This window comes from Triturus cristatus, chromosome 2_2 (assembly GCF_964204655.1).
Source record: "Triturus cristatus chromosome 2_2, aTriCri1.1, whole genome shotgun sequence".
Classification (NCBI taxonomy): domain Eukaryota; kingdom Metazoa; phylum Chordata; class Amphibia; order Caudata; family Salamandridae; genus Triturus; species Triturus cristatus.
In genome coordinates this window covers 265218302-265238565 of record NC_140582.1, presented here as the reverse complement: position 1 = coordinate 265238565, position 20264 = coordinate 265218302, and the positions used below count along the sequence as shown (strand labels likewise).

Below are 20264 nucleotides of genomic sequence, written 5' to 3'. Positions count from 1 at the left end.
GCCTGAAACAGTTGGCACTTGGAGTTCCTTTCAGATACCACCACTCCAAAGATCTCACAAAGATAATCAGTCAAACGCATCCCACTTGTTGCTTCTGAGACACTAGACCAGCCAAATTCTAACTGTTTTCTGTTCACACTGTTGTGGCTTGCCTTAATCAATGCTTTGCTGTTGCAAATAAAGTATTCCAATTTGTACACCCATTTTAAAGATATCTAATGCAGATCAATAAGTTCTGGGCAGTTTCACACTCGTTATCAACCTCCAATGGCTGGGAACAGCCATTGAAAAATGAGACTATATCCAAATGATTAAGTACTTATATGAGAACGGGGTGCTATCGTCAGCCCAATCTGGGTTCGGAGAAGGTCATAACATAGAAACCGCAACACTGAAAGTCCTCAATAGTCATCCCATACTAGAGGATAATGAGGCCTGCCTTTTGGTCCTATGGGACTTATAGGCTGCCTTTCTGTGCAGCTGACCATGCCTTCTTCCCAAATACCCTCGAATGAGAAATGGGTTTGAGAGATTTAGTGTTGTGTTAGATCTGATCCTACCTGAAAGGACACTTTCAGTTAGAAGTACTGAAAAATTACTGATCTTGTACAGGACCAATAGTAAGGAGGGTTCCATGCTCTCCTGTTCAACAAATATACAGAACCTCTTGGGCTCTTGCTTGCAGACACTGCCATAAAGCTCCACCAGTAGGCTGATGACACAACTGTGTAAAAAAACTTCAGTCAATGATCTACATACCCTGCTGCGAGGTTTGAGGAAAATACAGGAGTTGATATATTCAAACTGCCTGAAAGTAAACCCTTGCAAACCAAAATGTGTGCTAATCTCCCACAGACACAATAAAAAAAATGAACCAGCCACTGTTTCAGGAACTAGCGGAGTTCGGTTAGGTCTCAGCTGGTAATGCAACAATCAAGTCCCTAGCATTCACAATGGACTGCTCTAGCTCTATGCTTCCTCATGTAAACAAATTGCTACACTGTGCCAACCTCCATTTCTACCGACTAAAGAAAATAAAACTCCTTCTTTCTAGCATTCAATAAAACCCTGCAGCCGACGCACTCATTCTATCCAGAACTGACTTGGGCATTGCCATTTCAGCTGTTTTCCCAGTTTCTAAGTTGTCGCCCACTCAAAGCTATCATCTACTCCAAGCCTCATTGGAGAGAGAAATGTATTTGATCACATTGCTCTAATCTTGAGAGAGCTACACTGGCTACCAGTAGAGGCACAGATAATATTTGTTTTCTGCTGCACCTACACAACTTTGCATTATGGCAGCCCCAGGTACTTAGAAGATCCATTGTCCTTGTCAGGGGGATTGAGCCAATCTTAGCAATATGATCTCTCTTATCCTTGAACCACCTAAAACATGGTCCTCTCATGTTCTGGACAAACATTCTCTAGTTCCGCATCAAGTTCAGATAATGTCTCAAATCTCACTTATTCAATTCTTACCTTGGTGGTTCTGATCCTTATGTTAATTGGAGTTAACAGGGATTTCGATTTTCAAATAGGAGTCTACTATCAAAAGAAATCAGCACCGGCCAATGACCTAAAATAAAAATATGTAATGATGCTAATGATTACAGCTAAATTAAATATGAAATTAATCAATTATGGGTATTTGATTACAGTAAATATATTACACAACATAAGAAAACATGTATAGAGTTTATTAAGCACAGAATCTGACTATGATCCTTGTGTTTGAATATGTTGGACAGCTGTGACCTCTTTTCTGGTGTCCTTTCTTGTATGATGTCATTTTGTATCCTTTTAATCCTGAGGAAGCAAGTATAAAGCTCAAAACACATCGACTAAGGCTATAAATGTACTGATGTTTTCCATTAAAAATGCACAGGATTATTGGATATAAATCATTGGCTACATCTAAGAAAATAAAAAGAGAAATTGGTAATTGGAAGCTTCACAATAATAAGTCTTGAGTGGAATAAAGATGAAGTGTTCAACTATTTTGAGTGTCTCCAAAAATATGCACTAACTTTGTGGATAAAATGGAATATATTTTATTTTCAGCATTTCTGGAGCACCTGTATACCAGTTAAGTATCCTGGTACATACATACAACACAAGCTAGGAAAAGACTAGGTTTAGAATAGTCAAAACTTAAATAGTGTGCAAAATTGGAGAAGACTTGTTTTCTTTCTAATATTTACAAGGGGGCATTGCAAGATTTCTCCTAAGTAGAAGAATGAGAGCCCTCCTTGCTGAGTGGCACAAATTTCAGGTACCTTTAATGTTTGGTTCAGGTTCTGTATTCAAGCTCAGTTTCTACAGGTTATGAGTAAAATCTGCTGGCACCTCAAGATAGAGTGTGTTACAGTAGCCAATAATTAATCCATCAATTGCTTTCTGAAATGTAAAACAGGAAGAGAGGCTAGATGACATCAATATTAAGTAGAAGACATAGCTATCATTTACTTTGCACTCTGAGACTATAGAAAAAGGCTTGTCAAAGATGACACTTAGGTTATGGACGGTGGTTGCAAGTGTGTGGGAATGCCTAATTCAAACAGCCACCAACAGTCAGACCATATTGAAGAAGCTCATCCTACAGTCAGCATCTCTGTCTTCTTGGAGCTGAATTTGAAAATATTCCCCTTCATCCAGCTAACGACTCTCGAGAGGCACTGCTAAAAGTTAGCCCTAGTGAAGACACTGGAAACACCCATTCTCAAAATAGAATCCGTGCCACTGAGAAATACAGAGAGAGTGTAATGGGGATGTAAAGTGGTTGCTTAAATATTAAACACTGATGGGCTAACGGAGGGCCCCTGAGGAGCTCCAAATGTAGGGAAATAAAAAGAGAGCCAACACCGTGGAAGGAAGACTACTTAAGAACGGCCAGAGATAAGAGGTGAGCCATGTAATGGCCTTGTCTCTGACCCCAGCGGCATTTAGTTGAGACTTCAAGGTAGTGTGAGACACAGTATTGAGGGTCACTGGGAGGCCGACAAGGACTATCTTCCTTGATCGTTAGTGGTCCTCAGTTGGTCTGAGACTGTAACCAGTGATTCTTCTGTTCCATACGACAACCGAACTCCAGCCTGATGGGTATCAAGGAGGTTGCTTTGTCCAAAAAGTTGTAGCCTAACAGGAGTACTCGTGTAAATATTTGAATTTCAAAAATATTATAAATCTACTCCAAAATGTAGGAGGAAATCTGTGAGATTAGTTTCACCATTTTGTTTTTAAATCTGGTCTTATACATCTAAGTAAAACATGGCCCCTGTATCTATGCAACCTTAAAATTTGAATAAAGAATATAAAGATTTCAGTTTTAAACTAAATTGCACAATAGACTATTGTGTTTCACATTGGAGTATATTAGCTGGACTTATGGGACCAGATATGCGCTTCCTGTGTACTCTTGAATATAAATATAGTAGATATATATAGGTTCTATAGTATGTCTGGCCTCTACCTACACATGGCCAATGCCCCTACTGATATTTTTATGCATACAATATAGTTTCCAACCCTCTTTTACTTTCTAAAGAGCAGAGTCAAATTAAGGCATCAGAATGATTAGGGTAAAGGCGATTTGTGTGACCTGTTGGGCCGTGGAGAACAATCCATATTCTCTTATCACTCCTTCCCGACATTGCAGTAGACTAACAGCGCGGCCGCAATATCAGGAAGGATGTTTTGCGGTTTCCCACGAGTGATAAGAGAATATGGATTGTTCTCCACAGCCCAACATGTCTCGCCACGTACCTTCAACTTAATCGATCTGATGCATTAAGTTGAATCTGCTCTTGTGATTGGGCTAGCACCACACAGGAAAGGATTGTGAGTGCATCTCCATTTTCAAAAACAAGTCCTGAACATTTGTAATAAAGGCAAGAAGTTGTTAGGTGTTTGCCAAGTATTTGATCACTTGTCAACCGCTGGTTCTGATGAGGTCTGCAATTCAAGAAAGGCCGAAACACCTCGACCATCTATTCTTTCGGAGGTGCCATCAGAAAATGAAATTTTAAAATCTTTCATGCTGGGGAAGGGTGTAACTTGGCACAAAAAGAAGCTACTTGTTTATTGCCCCTGCTACCTCGAGGTGGATGATTGACTTTTCGAAGGATATTGCTAAACACCATTATTTTCAAAAGTTGTCGTTGGGATAGGCAAGAAATGACAAAAGAATGTGTTTGTTCTTTGAGATTATATGTGATTTCTTTGTAAATTTTGATCATATTTTTGGCTTAAACTGTAAATGTATTTTAATAATTCTCTACCATTAAAACACCCATGAATGCCTTACAATTAAAATAAATGTACTAAAGGTTGAGTACAGGGATATGTGGTATTTCAGAATTCTTTGCATTTAGTTTTACACAATTTACTTTTGTGTTTGGCAAACAAATCAGCACGTCTGGGCATACCCTGCCAACTTAGGGCGAACAAAGCAAACCAAAGGAGATGATGGACGGAGCACTGAAACGGAGCGCTGAAACTTTGCCCAGACGTGGGTCCCTTGCTCACTTTGCCACTGGATTCAAGCTAGCCTGGCTGATGAAGGCTGTTAGCCCGAAACCCGTCCCAGGATGCTTGTTTCCGGTTCAGGGAAGACCTGGCTAGGCAGTTCAGTCTGGACTATTCCCATGAGGCACAGGGTCAAGACTGATTTGCATATAGCTGTGTCTGAACTGGGGTGGCAGAGTGGGCTAAAGAATGGTGATGGATTAAACCCAGATCTGTGACTAGGGGTGAGTGTCTGAAAAGTTTCAGCGCTCCGTCCATCATCTCCTTGTGTTTGCTATACCGAACGCACTATCCGGTGTCATTCATGGCCCATGTATGTAACGCACACGCCCTGCCTCTTCCCAACACTGCACCCTGTTCCCAGGGAGAATTCCAATATAGCAAGAGGCATGCAGAACCCTGACACTTAACTTTTTTAATGTAAGCCGAGTAACAGTAACCTGTGCACACAGGTCCCACCAGGGCAAACCTGTGGCACAATAGATGAGCTACCTCCGTGGAATGAACAACTAGTGCTGCAGGTCCACAGAGGAGCTTTTGAGATACATGCCTTAGTATATGTCTTACCCCTCTACAAGGGACAAGCAGCTAACTTGAATCGGCCAATCATATACACACCAAGCACCAGTATGAATAGGATGAGCAAGTCCATTTCCAGCAGGTACTACCTCCACTTGCTCATCCTCAAATGTATGTGGTAATAATTCCTCTAATTGGCCTTTAATTCTAAACGAGTTATCATTCATAAAAGGTTTATTTGCTGGCGGCTGCAGCTTCATTTGAGGCTTACCTGGCGCACTTTGCATTTCTACGAACAGCGTTTCAAAATTAAAAGAGCAACGCTAACACCCTAGTATTTTTCGAAAACGTGCAGTTACTTGAAATATTAACTCTGCTTGTAAGGTCTGCAAAACACACCCTGCCTTCCTCCTCCCCAAATACCACTGGCTCATCCTCAAACTGAGTTTTCTGGCTCAACCAGTTTTCAAAAGGCCACGCCTTTCAGGCTTGGGAGTTGCTTAACCAGCCACGAACTGAAGATGAGAGCTAAATGTCAGGTCGCCCTGACCCCCAGATCTCATTTATTTACTTTGCTGTAAATAAGTTATTTTCTTGCCTCCAACACTGACCCACTCCCTTCTGCTACACTCTAAGGCACGGCCTAATCATTGACCCTTTCTGGAAAATCTTCTACAAATTTGAAAAAATAACTCAAAGACCAACAAGGGCGTAACCTCAACTTGATTTATTTTTTCTCTCATGTAAAATTAATCATTGCTGCGAATTATTTCAAGATGGCCAAAGTAATGTTTAAGGTTATTTTATTTTACTTGTTCATGCATAGGATCTAAAACACATATCCAAACAGGAATGTCCTATAGCGTGCACGTGGGATAGATACATTTTAGCACAAAAAGCCTCACAATTGTGGTAAACTGCATGCATAGGCCAATATGAAAAATGGCACTGAGCGGAAGTCCAATGTGGAATTTCACACTACACAGTTAAGTGGGTTGGTATCCTGCACCCAGATTTCCAGAGTGTCCGAACCTTGGACCCAATTTTACCGGCCAGAATACCCTGCCAGTAAAATCGCTGTATTGAAAGGACTGCATTGCAGCCGGAGGTATTCCTGCCACTGCCTGATCCTTAACCAAGGAATCCTTTTACCAAGCACAAGAGGATCTCTCATGGCTATCAGCTGTCAACTGGGTCTTGGCAATGTTACCAAGGGATGAGGTAGTGGACCGTGGGTGTTGTAGACCTTTTGCAGTCTCCTGTGGAGACTACAACCCTAACCTATGTAGGGGCATAAAAGAGGACCCCCCCCCCCCCGTTGCCTGCCCATGTACTGACCGCTACTAGCATTTTATCAGATAGTGAGAGCTAGGTTGACTCATGTCTGAGAAGAGATGGAGGCAACATCACGGTCATCTGGGAAAGTCAGGGCTGCCTGAAAGACATATCTCCGTTGCCTGATGGGACACCAGAGTGATGAGGGAAGCTGAGCGCGTTGCAGAAGTGTTGGCGGTAGCATAATAGAAGCCATGAAACAGAACACTGGACCTGCAGAGTAAATTATGACTGCCAACTCTTACTGTTACATTTTGTGGTGCGTATCTCTCATTCCTACTGCACCGCACTATTATTTATGTGCTGCACACTCAAGACAAGATAAGAGCACCTCTCTGGATACTCACGACACCAAAAAAAAGAAAAAAATACTACAACATTGTCGCCAACCACTTCCCCTCCAAATTGTAGCATGCTGCCCATCTGGAAATACACTTTGACCCACATAGCTGGGTATGAAACGCAATATGAACTCTACAAGATGTCAACCAGATAGTCCTCTATGCCAGAGGGCTGAGATTGGACAGTGCTAAACATGGGAGGAACCTAAGAACCACTCAGCAAGTTCATAAGGATGGGGCTTTCTGACCGCGAGGAGGGAGGTTATTTATGAGTAACTGGGGATGAGGACAAGCCTAACTTCTGCTGCCTTGTGAAATGGTTTAGTGCATGAATTTTATATGGACTAGACACTGGTCGTAGGACTGGCCCTTAGAAATACAAATGTATTCATTAAGTCATGAAGGTGGGCCAGAAGATGTGTATAGCAATAACTATGCTGTGTGGATGGCAATGGGGGGAAATTACGAGATCCCAAGGGTGCAGTTAATACCACCAGTGTTCTCTTACCGTGTCCATGTTCGAGGGCTAGCCGTACCTCAGTGAACAAATGCTGTTCTGGGATAGGCTAAACGCCCCTTTTGTCTCGAGACAAAACTGGAATGACAGTAGGTGCCCAAAGTGGTGCAAGGGAATGTACTTTTCAGGAGCAGCCACGCTCCTCTCAGGCCCTCTGCATGTCTGAGGGGCACCCTCAGGGGCATCTTAAGTATTTTGAGGGCCCAGATCCTAATGTATTTTAGGGACCCTTGTTCTAAACTACTTTGAATTTATGATTCAACATCAGCTCTTTCATGCCCTCTTTGGCCACGACTGTGTTTACATGTAAAGTTCAGGGATAGTGACGAGTGTTTTCAATAATGCACCACAGTAGCAGTTCAGTAATATTTCTGCAAATAATATTTGTGACCCCCCAATGGATGTAGGCCTTTATTTGGGACTTATGTGGCTGCAGAGTAGAACGTGGCAGTTTCTGCTTTGCTTTTAGCCCCGGCACTTCATGTTTTACAAATTAAGCACTGCTCTCCAGCACTCTGCAGCCACATAAGTCCCAAATAAAGGCCTACATCCAGTGCTTAATTTGTAAAACCTGAAGTGCCGAGGCTAAAATCAAAACTCTAAAAGTGCCCAAAAACACGTCAATAAACGTGAAGAGAAACTACACTCAATGTATTCCTTCCTTTAAATACATTGTCTTCAAGCTATTTGCAATTAAATAAGCAGACTTTCTTATGAAAAATCAAATAAACAGCAACTACCACGTTTTACTCTCCAGCGATCTGCAGTTCCACAGTTCCCAAATAAAGGCCTACACAGCCGGTGCTTAATTTGTAAAACATGAAGTGCCGGGGCTAAATGCAAAAGTTTTAAAAAAGCACTTTAAAAACTCTATGTCAAAGTAGACTCTAATTACTTATTCCCTTGAATGAATTGTCTTCAAACTATTTGCAATTAAATAAAAAAATTACTTCTATAGCAACAACCACAAAACGTGCCTATTTGGTCACATTAGACTTTCTCTAGCTCTATCTGCCTAGATGCTTCCGGAAAAGCATGCAACCTTTGATACAAACACAATAAGTGTAAATGCAGATTAAGAGAAAAGCACCAAACCGGGCTTGCCTATTAAAGAACAAACAAGCAGCAGGTTCCAAGCTCTAGCGCTCTGCAGCTATATAGGTCCTAAATAAAAGCCTACACCCACTGCTTAAATTGTGAAACATAATGTGCTGGGGCTAAAAGCAAACCTTTAAAAATGGCCAAAAACACGTCAACAACGCAATGACAAAGTAGACTCTAATTACTTATTCCCTTGAATGAATTGTCTTCAAACTATTTGCAATTAAATAACCAGACTTGCATATTAAAAATCAAACAAGCAGCAACTGCCACGTTTTACTCTGCAGCCACATAAGTCCCAAATAAAGGCCTTCATCCAGTGCTTAATTTGTAAAACATGAAGTGCTGGGGCTAAGAGCAAAACGTAAAAAATGCCCAAAAGCACGTCAAAAACGTGATGAGAAACTACACTCTAAACACTCTTTCCCTTAAATACATTTTCTGCAAACTATTTGCTATTAAATGAACAAACTTGCCTATCAAAAATGAAACAAGCAGCAACTACAACGTTTAACTTTGCAGCACTCTGCAGGCCCGTAAGTCTCAAATAAAGGCCTACACCCAGTGTTTAATTTGTAAAACATGAAGTGCCAGGGCTAAAAGCAAACTTTTAAAAATGCCCGGAAACACATCAAAAACGCGATACAAAACGATACTCTAAATACTCCTTCTCTTGAATGAATTATCTCCAATTAAAAAATGTCTCACCTTAATGGAGACAAACACAATAAGTGTAAATTCAGCTGAAGAGAGAACCCCCAAACCAGACCTGCTTATGCAAAATCAAACAAGCTGCAAGTTCCATGCTTCAATACCCTGCAGTTATATAAGTCCCAAATAAAAGCCTAAAATGCTTAATTTGTCAAATATAAAGTGCCAGGGCTGTAAGCAAAATACAGGTCAGAGACATATAATACTTCGGTTCTATCTAAACTTAATAAGATACTAGTTTCAGCAATTCTCAAGTATCTCGCCAAGCTACAACTCGAGTAATTCATAAAAGAATGTGTACGACTTTTGACACAAAGACCTACCCCTACATATTAAAAAATACCCTGAACTTAAGCACATTGTATAATATTTTCAAATAGTAGTAATGTAAAAGATGTACAGCCTTAATATCACAAACTAAACTACGTCGTCTGTACCACAAAAAGTTACATTTAACAGAAGTTTCAAATGCACGATAAAGGTTTACTTAATTAAACGGAGATGGCTGTAATATAAACCAGGTATGGGAACACATGGGGAGAAATATTGCCTTTCAGCGGGAAATGGTATAGTCCAAGGCTCTGTTTTTAATATAAAATCAGGGCGTTTGGTGGTCATATCACTGAAAATACAAGATTTGAAAAATATATTATTGTCTACGGGTGCTCATGGTAGACCATTTCAATGGACTGGAATCTAGAGAATGCTAAAGTGATTCTGGTATTTTACTGACCTCTGCTGATTGTTTTCTATCAAGAAAGTTAAATAGAGGCAATTGCCAGAAAAAAATTTAAAAAATAAAGTTCCTCAGCAGAAAGCAATTCTGGTAGTTTACTGACCTCTACTGGATGTTTTCTATCAAGACAGTTAAATAGAGGCAGTTGAACAGAAAATAAGCCTCCAAGCGGAAGCAGACAAGTTCTAGGGCTGATCTCCAGAGCCCACAAAGTACATACACATATAAGTATATACTAAAGTAAATACAAGAGATCTCAAACTCGACCTAATCCGTATATACTAAAGTATATACAAGAGGTCTTGAATGCTGGACCTAAAAATTAAGGTTCTTATGGCTGGGATCTTTGCACAGTGCACGTGAATGCAGCAGAACCTTCGCATTGAATAGGAGCATCTACGCTCCAGACTTTGGGGCAGTTATATATTTTGGTAACAGCAACGGAGTACCCAATCCACCAACATACTAGTCCGCCGCCCGATTTTAAATGCTTCCAGACCTTTGGTGTAATGACAGCAGAAGCTACTCTGTCACAGAACAGCTAAACCAGTCCCAGAATGGCTGACTAAGTCGGGCCCCCCACCGCACCTCCTCTGTGTAAATTTGTTGAAAGACAGTAAGTATGCTTACTGGATGTGTAAGTGCTCCTTGAAACTAAATGGGGATAAAACGGAGGTTATGTTCCTGGGAAACCAAACCGTACCCAGGAACATCATCAGCTGGCCAACCCAGTTGGGAGAACCCCCAACTCCCAAGATGGCCATTAAAAACCTGGGAATTTGGCTAGACGAAAAAGTATGGAGACCCAAGCAAAGAAACTGTCAGGCAAATGCTTTGGATTACTCCACATGCTCCGAAAAATACTACCTATCCTACCTGTACAATCCCCCAGAACGGTGGTCCAAGCTTTGATTATGTCGCAGCTGGAGTACGGGAATTCTTTGTATCTTGGCGCACCAAAATATGTCATGATTTGTCTGCAGGTAGTCCAAAATGCCGCAGCAAGGACCCTGCTCCAAATTCCTAGAAAGCAATCAGCCAGGGCAGCCCTGAAGACTCTACACTGGCTCCCAGTTCAGGCAAGGATCACCTTTAAAGTAGTGTTTATCGCCCACAGCGCCATGAATAATAGAGGACCTGCCTTAATAAAAAAAACTGGTTGCCCACTATATCCCAAGCAGGAACTTAAGATCCTCAGCAGATCTTCTCATGCATCAAGGCAGAATAAAAAGAACAAGATGGGGAGGAAGATCTTTCACGCACCTGGTTCCCAAAATCTGGAACTCACTGCCCAAAGATGTACGACTGTTGACTGATGAACTAGCTTTCAGGAAGAGACTTCAAACACTGCTTTTTCCCTAAAACCCCCACCTGGCGGTCTGACTAAGCCCACTGTTGTCATATTCTCCTAGCGCTGGGAAGCCTACGGGCTGCTACGCGCTCTATAATTCCATAAACATATGCAGCAAAATTAGTCTCTGGTAATAAACTATATATATTTGGATTTTGGGTTTTTTCCAGGTTTGTTTTCCCTTTTTCAGAATTGTTGTTTTTCTTTTGCAGCAAGAGTTTGACGATGAGCTTAAAAATGCAGGTTCTAATCTGGTGATTGTTGATTTCACTGCAACATGGTGTGGGCCCTGTAGAAGAATTGCGCCTCAGTTTGAGGTAAGAATTTGTTTAATGTGTTTGCAGCTATCTTTGAAGGAACAGTCTCTAATTTCAACTGCTAATAACTCAGAGCTATCTGAGTGCACTGACTAAGTGGATTATCTTTCACAGCTTGAAGATCTGCTGCTGCTAAAAAAACCCGGAATAAAGTAGATAGTAAACCATGGTCATGCAAACATGGGTACAAATCAATGAGGTAAAAATGTACCGAGATGGAATTTGTACTACAGACAGCAAAGCAAAGTACATTTCCAGTGCACTATATGCGCTTAACAGTGTCTTTTGTATATGTAATTGACTCCTTTTTAGGTCTGGTGTTAGCCGTGACCTTTTATTTATACAAACCTATACATGATACATGGGATTCTGCAATCCCAGTATACAAACCTGTCTCTAATTCCACTTATTACAAAGAAATGACACCAGAACTAAACTGTAATAACTTATTACAATTGAGTCATGATGTCACAATGCCTGCTGCAAGAGCCAGCATTTGAGGGTAAAGGCTGGTCAGATCACTGGGCATAATTAAAGGAGCTGTTTAAAGAACAAAACAAAATGTTCCTTTTCTTTCATTTGCTCTATTTTTCTAGCAGTATAGTGACAAGTAAAACTGAGATATTTATGGCAACATGTTTATTTTTTGCACTGCTCAGGTAATTATAGAAAATGTAGAATGTTTCTGTATGCTCCAAGCTACTGTGTGACTTGTATTAAACTGGTTCTAATATATTTTTGTAACCGATATCTAACAGCTTTTTTTGATGCATTTAATTTGGCACCAGAGATTCTATTTTTATTGTTTGTTTATGTTTGCAAACCTCCTCTCTTTCATATGAGAGAGCTAGTCATCAAGTATATACATAGCTTGGTGATAGTGTGATCAAGTATTATAAGGAATAAAGTGCCCTCTGTGGTACATAAGGTTATTGCAAATAACTTCTTCCATTATGTTTTAAGGTAACTCCTCCTTCATCCTCGTTACTCTATATGGTCCTCGGTGACTTGAAATATCTTTATAATATATGGCAGGGGGTACTTTATCCCAGTCACTACAGCATGGCAGGGGGTCAGCCCACTTTAGTTCATTGTCTATCTTAATAGTACTCTACGCTTTCAGAGAAGAACCGAACGTCTGTCCACAAATCTTCCCTTCATTGCCATGGACTTAAACTAAATGTGTGCTTTTTGAGACCAAAAACATTTTGCTTATAGCCAATGTCTTAGTGTTTATCATTATTATATATTTGCGAGTATCTAGCAGCTTCCCAACAATAAGAATTTCCAAAAACCATGACAAGACAAGCATGGACAAAGCCAAAAGGCTGCAAGCCAATGCCTTGAATGATGCCTTTGCCAATGCTTGATTTTTAAAACAAATTCTTTATATGTTTTGAAGCATCTGATCTTACACCTTTTTATATTTTAAGTTTAACATCCTTATAAACACCCATTTGCTGCTGAACACAGACTCCATCCAGGAATGTATTTAGTAAAGAGGAAATAAAGAGCGAAATGCCATAATCTTTGGTGTAAAACTATCCAACTGGTGCATGTCTTTTGTCATGTGTACAAATGCAGTAAGTGGTTTACATTACAAGATGTTGTACATTTCTGCAGGAGCTCAGCGCACAGTACAAAGGAGTAATATTCCTGAAAGTGGATGTTGATGAAAGAGAAGTAAGTAATTTTTACTGTTATCTTTAACTATATTGCTGTTGCAGACCATTAGTCGGTGATACAAAGATATATACCTCATGTTGCTTAATCATTAAACTATTTTTGCCTCTAATATTTACTCCTTTCAATAGAGTACTTCCTCAGTTCGGAGTCAGTTGTAAACTGCAGCGCAGATAGTCTCATTTCTATGGCATTGAACCACATATAATTAGTTTTGTCAATCCTAAGGCAACTGGCAATATGAACTTGAAAAGCGCCATTTCGGAATAAGTATTGGATATGTACAGTGGTGGCTGGTGCCTGCAAAAAGTGGTAGGGCAGAAGTCCATATACAGGATTGCACTACGTAATTTAGCATAGTGAGCAACCTGATGCCTGATTTGCTCAGGGAGAGTGTGTTTGGGAAGAGAGGGTGAACACACTTTTACACAACTCGATAGTTTTCTTTTATCCACTTGGAGAGGGTGAAAGGTTGAGTGGAGATCATCAGCCATGTCAGAAGGCTTAATGGATGAATGAGTCCAATGAGCCTTCAGACCCAGCTAAGAGTCAAGAGGCCAGAGACTGACAGATTCCATTCAAACCTTCACCAGTATTACCAACGTATGTTCATCACAATTTCTCATCAACTCCCTTTCATCCATCTACCCATACACTCTCATTCCCCCTCTGAGCCATATACTACACACACCCATTCTGCTGTTCACCCACTCACACTCGTTCACTCACTCAATCATACATTCTCATCTAACTACCCTTCCACTCATTCACCTAATTCACATTGCCATTCCCACTCAGTTATATTTTCAGTTATTTAAATAGGTTATTGAAGGCAGTAGGTTGAATTTCAGTCAAGTCATGGTGTTTTAACAAGCTTTTGTCTATCCACCTTATCATTCTCACAGTCATCCACCCAGTTACTCACTCAACTACTCACTTAAGATCATTCCCCTATCTACCTACCCACATCCAACAATTATTTCACTTTCTCCCACCTTACATCATTCACTTACTCACACATATTCACCCATCTGCATCAAGCTTCCAATGGTCATTCAACCAATTCATATAACCAGTCGTCACATTTACCTATCCACACAGTCAACCCCCACAATTACTCACCCATTCACACTCATACACCAAACATCACTCATTGACTAACCAGCAATTTCATTAATAAAAAGCTACACTAAGTGGTGTTGTTAGTGCTTGTTTTATTCTCCCTGGGGTGGTGGAGTGAGCTAAAGAATGATGATGGATTAATCCCAGATCAGTTTACTGGGGGTGAGTGCTTGCAATGTTCAACACTCCGTCCATCATCCCCTTTGGTTTTGCTTTGTTCGCCTTAAGTTGGCAGGGTATGTCCAGACGTGGGTTCCTTGCTCACTTTGCCATTGGATTCAAGCTAGCCTGGCTGATGACGGCTGATTAGCCAGAAACTGGTACCAGGATGCTTGTTTCCGGTCCAGGGAAGACATGGCTTGGCAGTTCGGGCTGGACTGTTCCCATGAGGCACAGGGTCAGACTGATTTGCATACGGCCATGTCTGAACTGGGGTGACGGAGTGAGCTAAAGAATGATGATGGAGTACACCCAGATCAGTTGACTGGGGGTGAGTGCTTGCAATGTTCAACACTCCGTCCTTCATCCCGTTTGGTTTTGCTTTGTTTTATTCTCCCTGCAGATTACATCTAGTAATGTCTACTGCCACAACATTAAGAATATTTGATCTGCAAGGGAGATAAAAGAACCATATGTAGTTGTAACACTAAGTAGCTTGGTACTGACCCCATTTGTGCTGCAGAGAAGATCGCACAGCAGTTAGAAAGGAATAGATTTTGACTTTTTTCTCCAGCATATTTGTGCAGTTTTTTTTTAGGGAGCTGCTGATCCGGTCATTTTACATGAAAACTTACCATTACCTCACACTCATCAGGATTTCTTTTTTACAGTTTTTAACTTTTATTTAGTAGGAGCTTGACCCAAAGGGGTTTTATGGCCCTTTACATGAGCACCAGTTATGTTACACAAGCACATTTGCATTAGTGTTTTTTTAGGCAGGGGTGACTAAGTGATTAGCCCAGAATCACAGAATGTTAATTAAGCTGATCCAAAGACCCTAACTAGGCTCCCCAGTTCCAGTCTTTATACCACACCTTTATTAATATTTCCAAACTTGACCGCTTTTTGTGTGGCATGGTATGAAGATGAAAAAGGAACCTGTTTCAAGCCTGATTAACTGTACTAAACAATGACCTCCAGAATGCAGGTTTGGACATTTCTCACCTCAGATAAACGTGTTCTACTCAGTGAGTCGCACTCCTACCTGTATGAAATTGTTTCCAGGGCCTTTCCTGCTTCACAAGTGAAACTCTCCTCCGCTTGCTGTGATTCTTACACTGTCTGTCTGGCTTAACGTTCCGTTCCTTATGTGATGCAGCTCCCACATTTATTTGCCCACGTTATTTATGGTGTTCAGGCAGCTTGCAGTGCAGGATTGGATGGATTCTCAAATATGCAGCGCTAACTATGAAAGGGCACGTCCTGGACTGGCAGTAAACTCAATAACTCAAGCCTGACTGACATCACAGACTGACGAAATAGCTTTGTCTGTGGTGCCTTTCGCATGCTTCCTAAACCCACCCTTTCACATCTCGTCACAGGGCGAGGTGTGGTCTGTGAAACTTGCTGGCTCCACCTCACCCAGTGGCAAGATATTGAAGGGTGGGGTAACTGGTATTGAGTGGCATTCAAACTCGTACAGCCCGGGCTTGAAGGCTAAATGCCCCAGGCTGTTTTAAACGGACGCTCCAGTAGAAGGTGGAGAAACTAAGGTGACGTCACGGCGCTTTGAGGAAATACCCAGGCTGTGCGAGGGTAAGCCCTCCTAGTGCTGAATCGTGCACATTCTCACGGAGGGGCATGCCTCGCAAAACTACCTATTTAAATAACCTTTGCGAATCGCTACTTTGAATTGTATTTTTTTACTTAACCTTGTTTACAAGATGCTATGAAAGGAAAGGGGGCACAGCCCCTATGCCCTTATACAGGAGCCCCTGCTGCATATGTATACAAGTTTTCAACCAGACCTCTTCTTCTGTTGGTCTGTTGTCATTTATATTTTTTTATCGCCCACTATGGCATACAGCATGGGGCAGTGGATGAGCCCAATTCATCTATTGACCAAATTTACTGTTGGTAATGGTTTTCTGCTCTTTCACAAGGAGTACAACCACAAAATAGTTCCTTTCTTTCTATAGACGTCTATGGTGGCAATGAGTGCTTTTTGAGACTTTAAGAAATTGGATTATTATTTGGGGTGGGTGACTACCCACCTCAAGGAATAATCACAACCATTTTTAGGATGAACCGTCAAAGTTGCCATATTAAACGGAGCAGAACTATCTGATGGCAAAGGCACAGAGTAGGCCTCCTTAACTTGGGGCAATATGTAAAGGGCTTGTACAGTACTAAAACAGTTATAACTTTGAAATGCAAAACAACAATAAATCCTAATCTGAAGTAGGAAAATAGAGTAAAATTTGATACCAAAATGACAAATATCTAATTAGAGGAAATGGACATAGCAATTTTTTAAATTTCAAGTAGCAATAGCACCAAGAAACATAACGTGCCAATGACAGTCAGTAGTCACAGTATGCCGGAACCAAGGTACAATTTGAAGGGGGCTATGATGGAGTGCAGGTTGGATACACCAATCAGCTTGATTCTGGTCAAAGAAGTTTCCTTCTGACTTTAGGTTTTTTAAGTTCCAATCCACCACAGGAGTACATGTAAACCCCCCTAGGAGCTCAGAGGAGGTCTTTAGAGACTCACAGGTTGTCAGTCAGGCATAGGCTGAACTACAGGACCCAGTCCAGGTCCAGTTGCCATTGGTCAGCGGGGTTGTTGCATCCCTGAAGCTTTAACAGGAGTTCAGTATTATGACCCTTTTTTGTCCTTGGTACAAGAGGGAGAGCAGGGCCAGTCCTTTAGGGGTCTTCCAGGGCAACAAAGAGCAGGTTCAGTCCTCTTCTGAGCTCACACAGGTCCAGTAGTGTTCTGAAATGTGTGCCTGGAAGTGCCACATTTATGCCTGACCTGAACTAGTTGGTGGTGGTGACTCTGGAGCACACCCTAACCAATGGGGTAAAAGTTCTTGGGGCCAACCCTATCCACATTGCACATTTTCAAGATGGCGAAAGCCTTCAGCCACACTAAACTTGGACTCTGAGGGCTGGCGATGTGTGGGGAGTACACTGTTATAATCATAGTATCTTCCCATGTCTAACACAAAAATCCAGTGTGGGGCAGTCACAGTACCCACAATAAAGTCAGAGACAGAAGTCTGGTAGAACATTGCAGGGTTTTCAAGAAACCAGGTAGGGAATATACAAGAATTGTTTTGGAATCTCATTCCTCCTTCCTTTCAAGTGCTCCCCTAGTGTTATATGTAAACCCAGCAGACCTCCCAAGCACAATTTGAGATTTACGCAGGATTTAACACTGTAATGCCTACAAGCTTGCTCACAGCTCCAGCCTTCATATTTTATCATGTTCAAAGGAGTTATTTCTAACCATTCAGGTCATCCTCTTGGTAGCTCCTGGGAGGCACTTCAAACCTTTTTCATGCCAATTGAAATGCTAATTACTTGCTGGCAGAAGTGGGAGAGCAATTGCAAATTTAGCTCCCAAGAACTTTACGTGTGGAAAAAGGTAACTTTCTAAAAGTTACTTTTCCTTAATATTTACTAAAATTCTACCTTCACCATTTAATTGAACTTTTAATAACTACTTAAACATAGTTTGTTTCTAGCTAGTCCCATTCCTGAGATACTGTATTAGGATTTTTGATTTGTGCTCTGGGTTTCTACATAGGATAGCTAGGCCTGCCACAGTGAAAAATAGCTTTTGGGTGCTAGTTAGTTAAAGGACATGTTAACATTTAATGTCTATAGGTAATACTTTTAAATTCCATGACCTACCTTGTTGGTGAAGAGGCATATATAAGGTGAGTTTCTGCTTGCCAAAAGGGTTTATTTTGATGGAAATATTTGCATTGTTTAAACTGCCAAAGTCAGGCTACAATGGTAGTCATAATGCCATATTTTGCATTGCACTGTAACAGATGGCACAATAGGTGCTGCAGCCCACTGGTGACTAACATGCAGGCCTGGGACCATTTTCTAGGTGACCTATAGGTAAGTTAAATATATCAAATAGGAATATGCCAATTCAACGATGTTTAATGTAGGAGCACAGGCACATTACTGTTGGCAACCAAGATTAAATAGCACAAAAGACTAACACCAGAAAAAATATAGGATCCTGCAAAAGGGGAAAAAATCTCTAATGATCACACAGAAAAGACAGATGTATTGCAGAGACCAAATAAGTATTTTTGCTTTGAGAAAATGGTTATTATGGGGTGTTCAATGCATACACTTCCAATTTTTCACGGCTCTTCCTTTGTTTACATATCACCAAGAAACATTGGCAACGTGTTGTTAAACTTAGGGCCTAATTACGATGCGGTTGGAAATGGCTCTGACCGCATTGTAATATGTCGGTCAGATTAATTTCCGACTGACCCATTACAATGGAGTTGGTTAGAAAGGAATGTGACCGGTCATTCCGACTGGCTTCCGACAGGCTCGGAAAGCCCGTCTGCCAGTCAAAATGCGGCCAGTAATCCTAAGGGCTGCTCTTTCCGCCCGAGGGATTAAGATGTTGGGTTTACACAGCCTTTCTGTGCCAGCCTTTACTACTGAGAGGCTTTCAGAACTCGACTTTGGGTGCCCCCATCAGGGGCCCCTTGGGTGCACGGCCTCCTGTTGATCCCTGAACCTTGTGGCAGGTACCGTGTGGTGCCTGCCACGGGGTGCAGGGATGAACTGCACCTCACATTTTACAATGGGAGCATGCATTCCGTACAGAATGCATGCTCGCATTGTAAAGTATAGAAGTGCGATCGAACAGTGTTCAGTCGCATCCTAATTAGTTGGTCGAGGAAACTAAAGGAGCCAACTTGTTGCATTTTGATCAACTCTAAATGTAAATAAAAACAGATATGCCATTCAACACTGGGTTGAGGGATTTATTAGCATCTGACATTTTGACTTCTGTAGCTGATGGATGCCATGGCCGGTATGTTGGGTTTCCAGCAATAGATTTCCTAGTAGCAACCCCATTGTTATACATGGCTTCCACAGTAAGCCTCTATTATTTTTACCAGATTCTAACTCACTAAGTAACTGCTATGATGTAGCAACAGTTGATAATAAAATTCTGGGTCGCAGTGTCTTAAAGGCATTCCAGACCAGGCTGACTCTGCTCTCTGAGAGCCTGTCTGAGTATTGAGTTGCAGGGTCAGAAAGCAGGTAGGAGCTGGTTATGGCTGGCAAGTAAGGCATTGTTTTCACATTTAGAACAGAGAGGAGAGACCATGTTATGTATGGTTCCCCATTACTCCTTTGCCTCCACCGAGCAGTTATGAGCCTGGCTGATGATTTTGGATGTAATACATAACACAAAATTGTAGACGGTTAATTAAATTACACAGATGTTTTTCACCTTGGGGTTCTTAGTGACATTGTAGACAACTCTAGCATCACTCTTGTTTTCTGTTTGATGTCACTCCAACTCTTGTTGAAAAACATCCCAGTAGCTCACTGTTACCCATTGATGCCTGTATATATGTTATTTATGACTCTCATTGAGAGACATTAGTGTGAATTACCAACTGTGATATAGCAACAGTGGGTGACAAAATTTGTCAACCACTGTTGCTACATCATAAATGAATTCTGAGGGGCTGAAGCGGGTCTCTCTAGAGCCTGTCAGAGAAGCGTGCACTAGAACTTGGGGATCATAGCTTCTGTTGGAGAGGGGAAGGGAACGGAAGGCATAGAGGGTGGTGGAGGTTGGGTGGTAGGATGCCATTTATTTTGTTTGTGTCTGGGATCAGATGACATGTTATGCATGGCTCTGACTTATTCCTTTGCCCCTACATAGCAGGTGAAAGCAGGGACAGATTATTTCAGGGTCTATAAATAAAATAAAATTAAAGATGGGTAATAAGTGAATTATGAGGATGTTTTTCACCCCTGGGCCCTGAATGAGTTTATAG

The 20264-nt window shown here is 41.3% G+C and overlaps 1 protein-coding gene across 1 annotated transcript in view; it reads left to right on the top strand.

The window, feature by feature from the left end:
• Nucleotides 1-20264, top strand: part of LOC146862134 (thioredoxin-like) — a 54731-nt gene that overhangs the window by 24060 nt on the left and 10407 nt on the right. Inside the window, exons 2-3 of the mRNA XM_085641321.1 lie at nt 11348-11452; nt 13076-13135. Of these exons, the coding sequence (XP_085497447.1) occupies nt 11348-11452; nt 13076-13135 (165 nt within the window). The remainder of the gene's footprint in view (nt 1-11347; nt 11453-13075; nt 13136-20264) is intronic.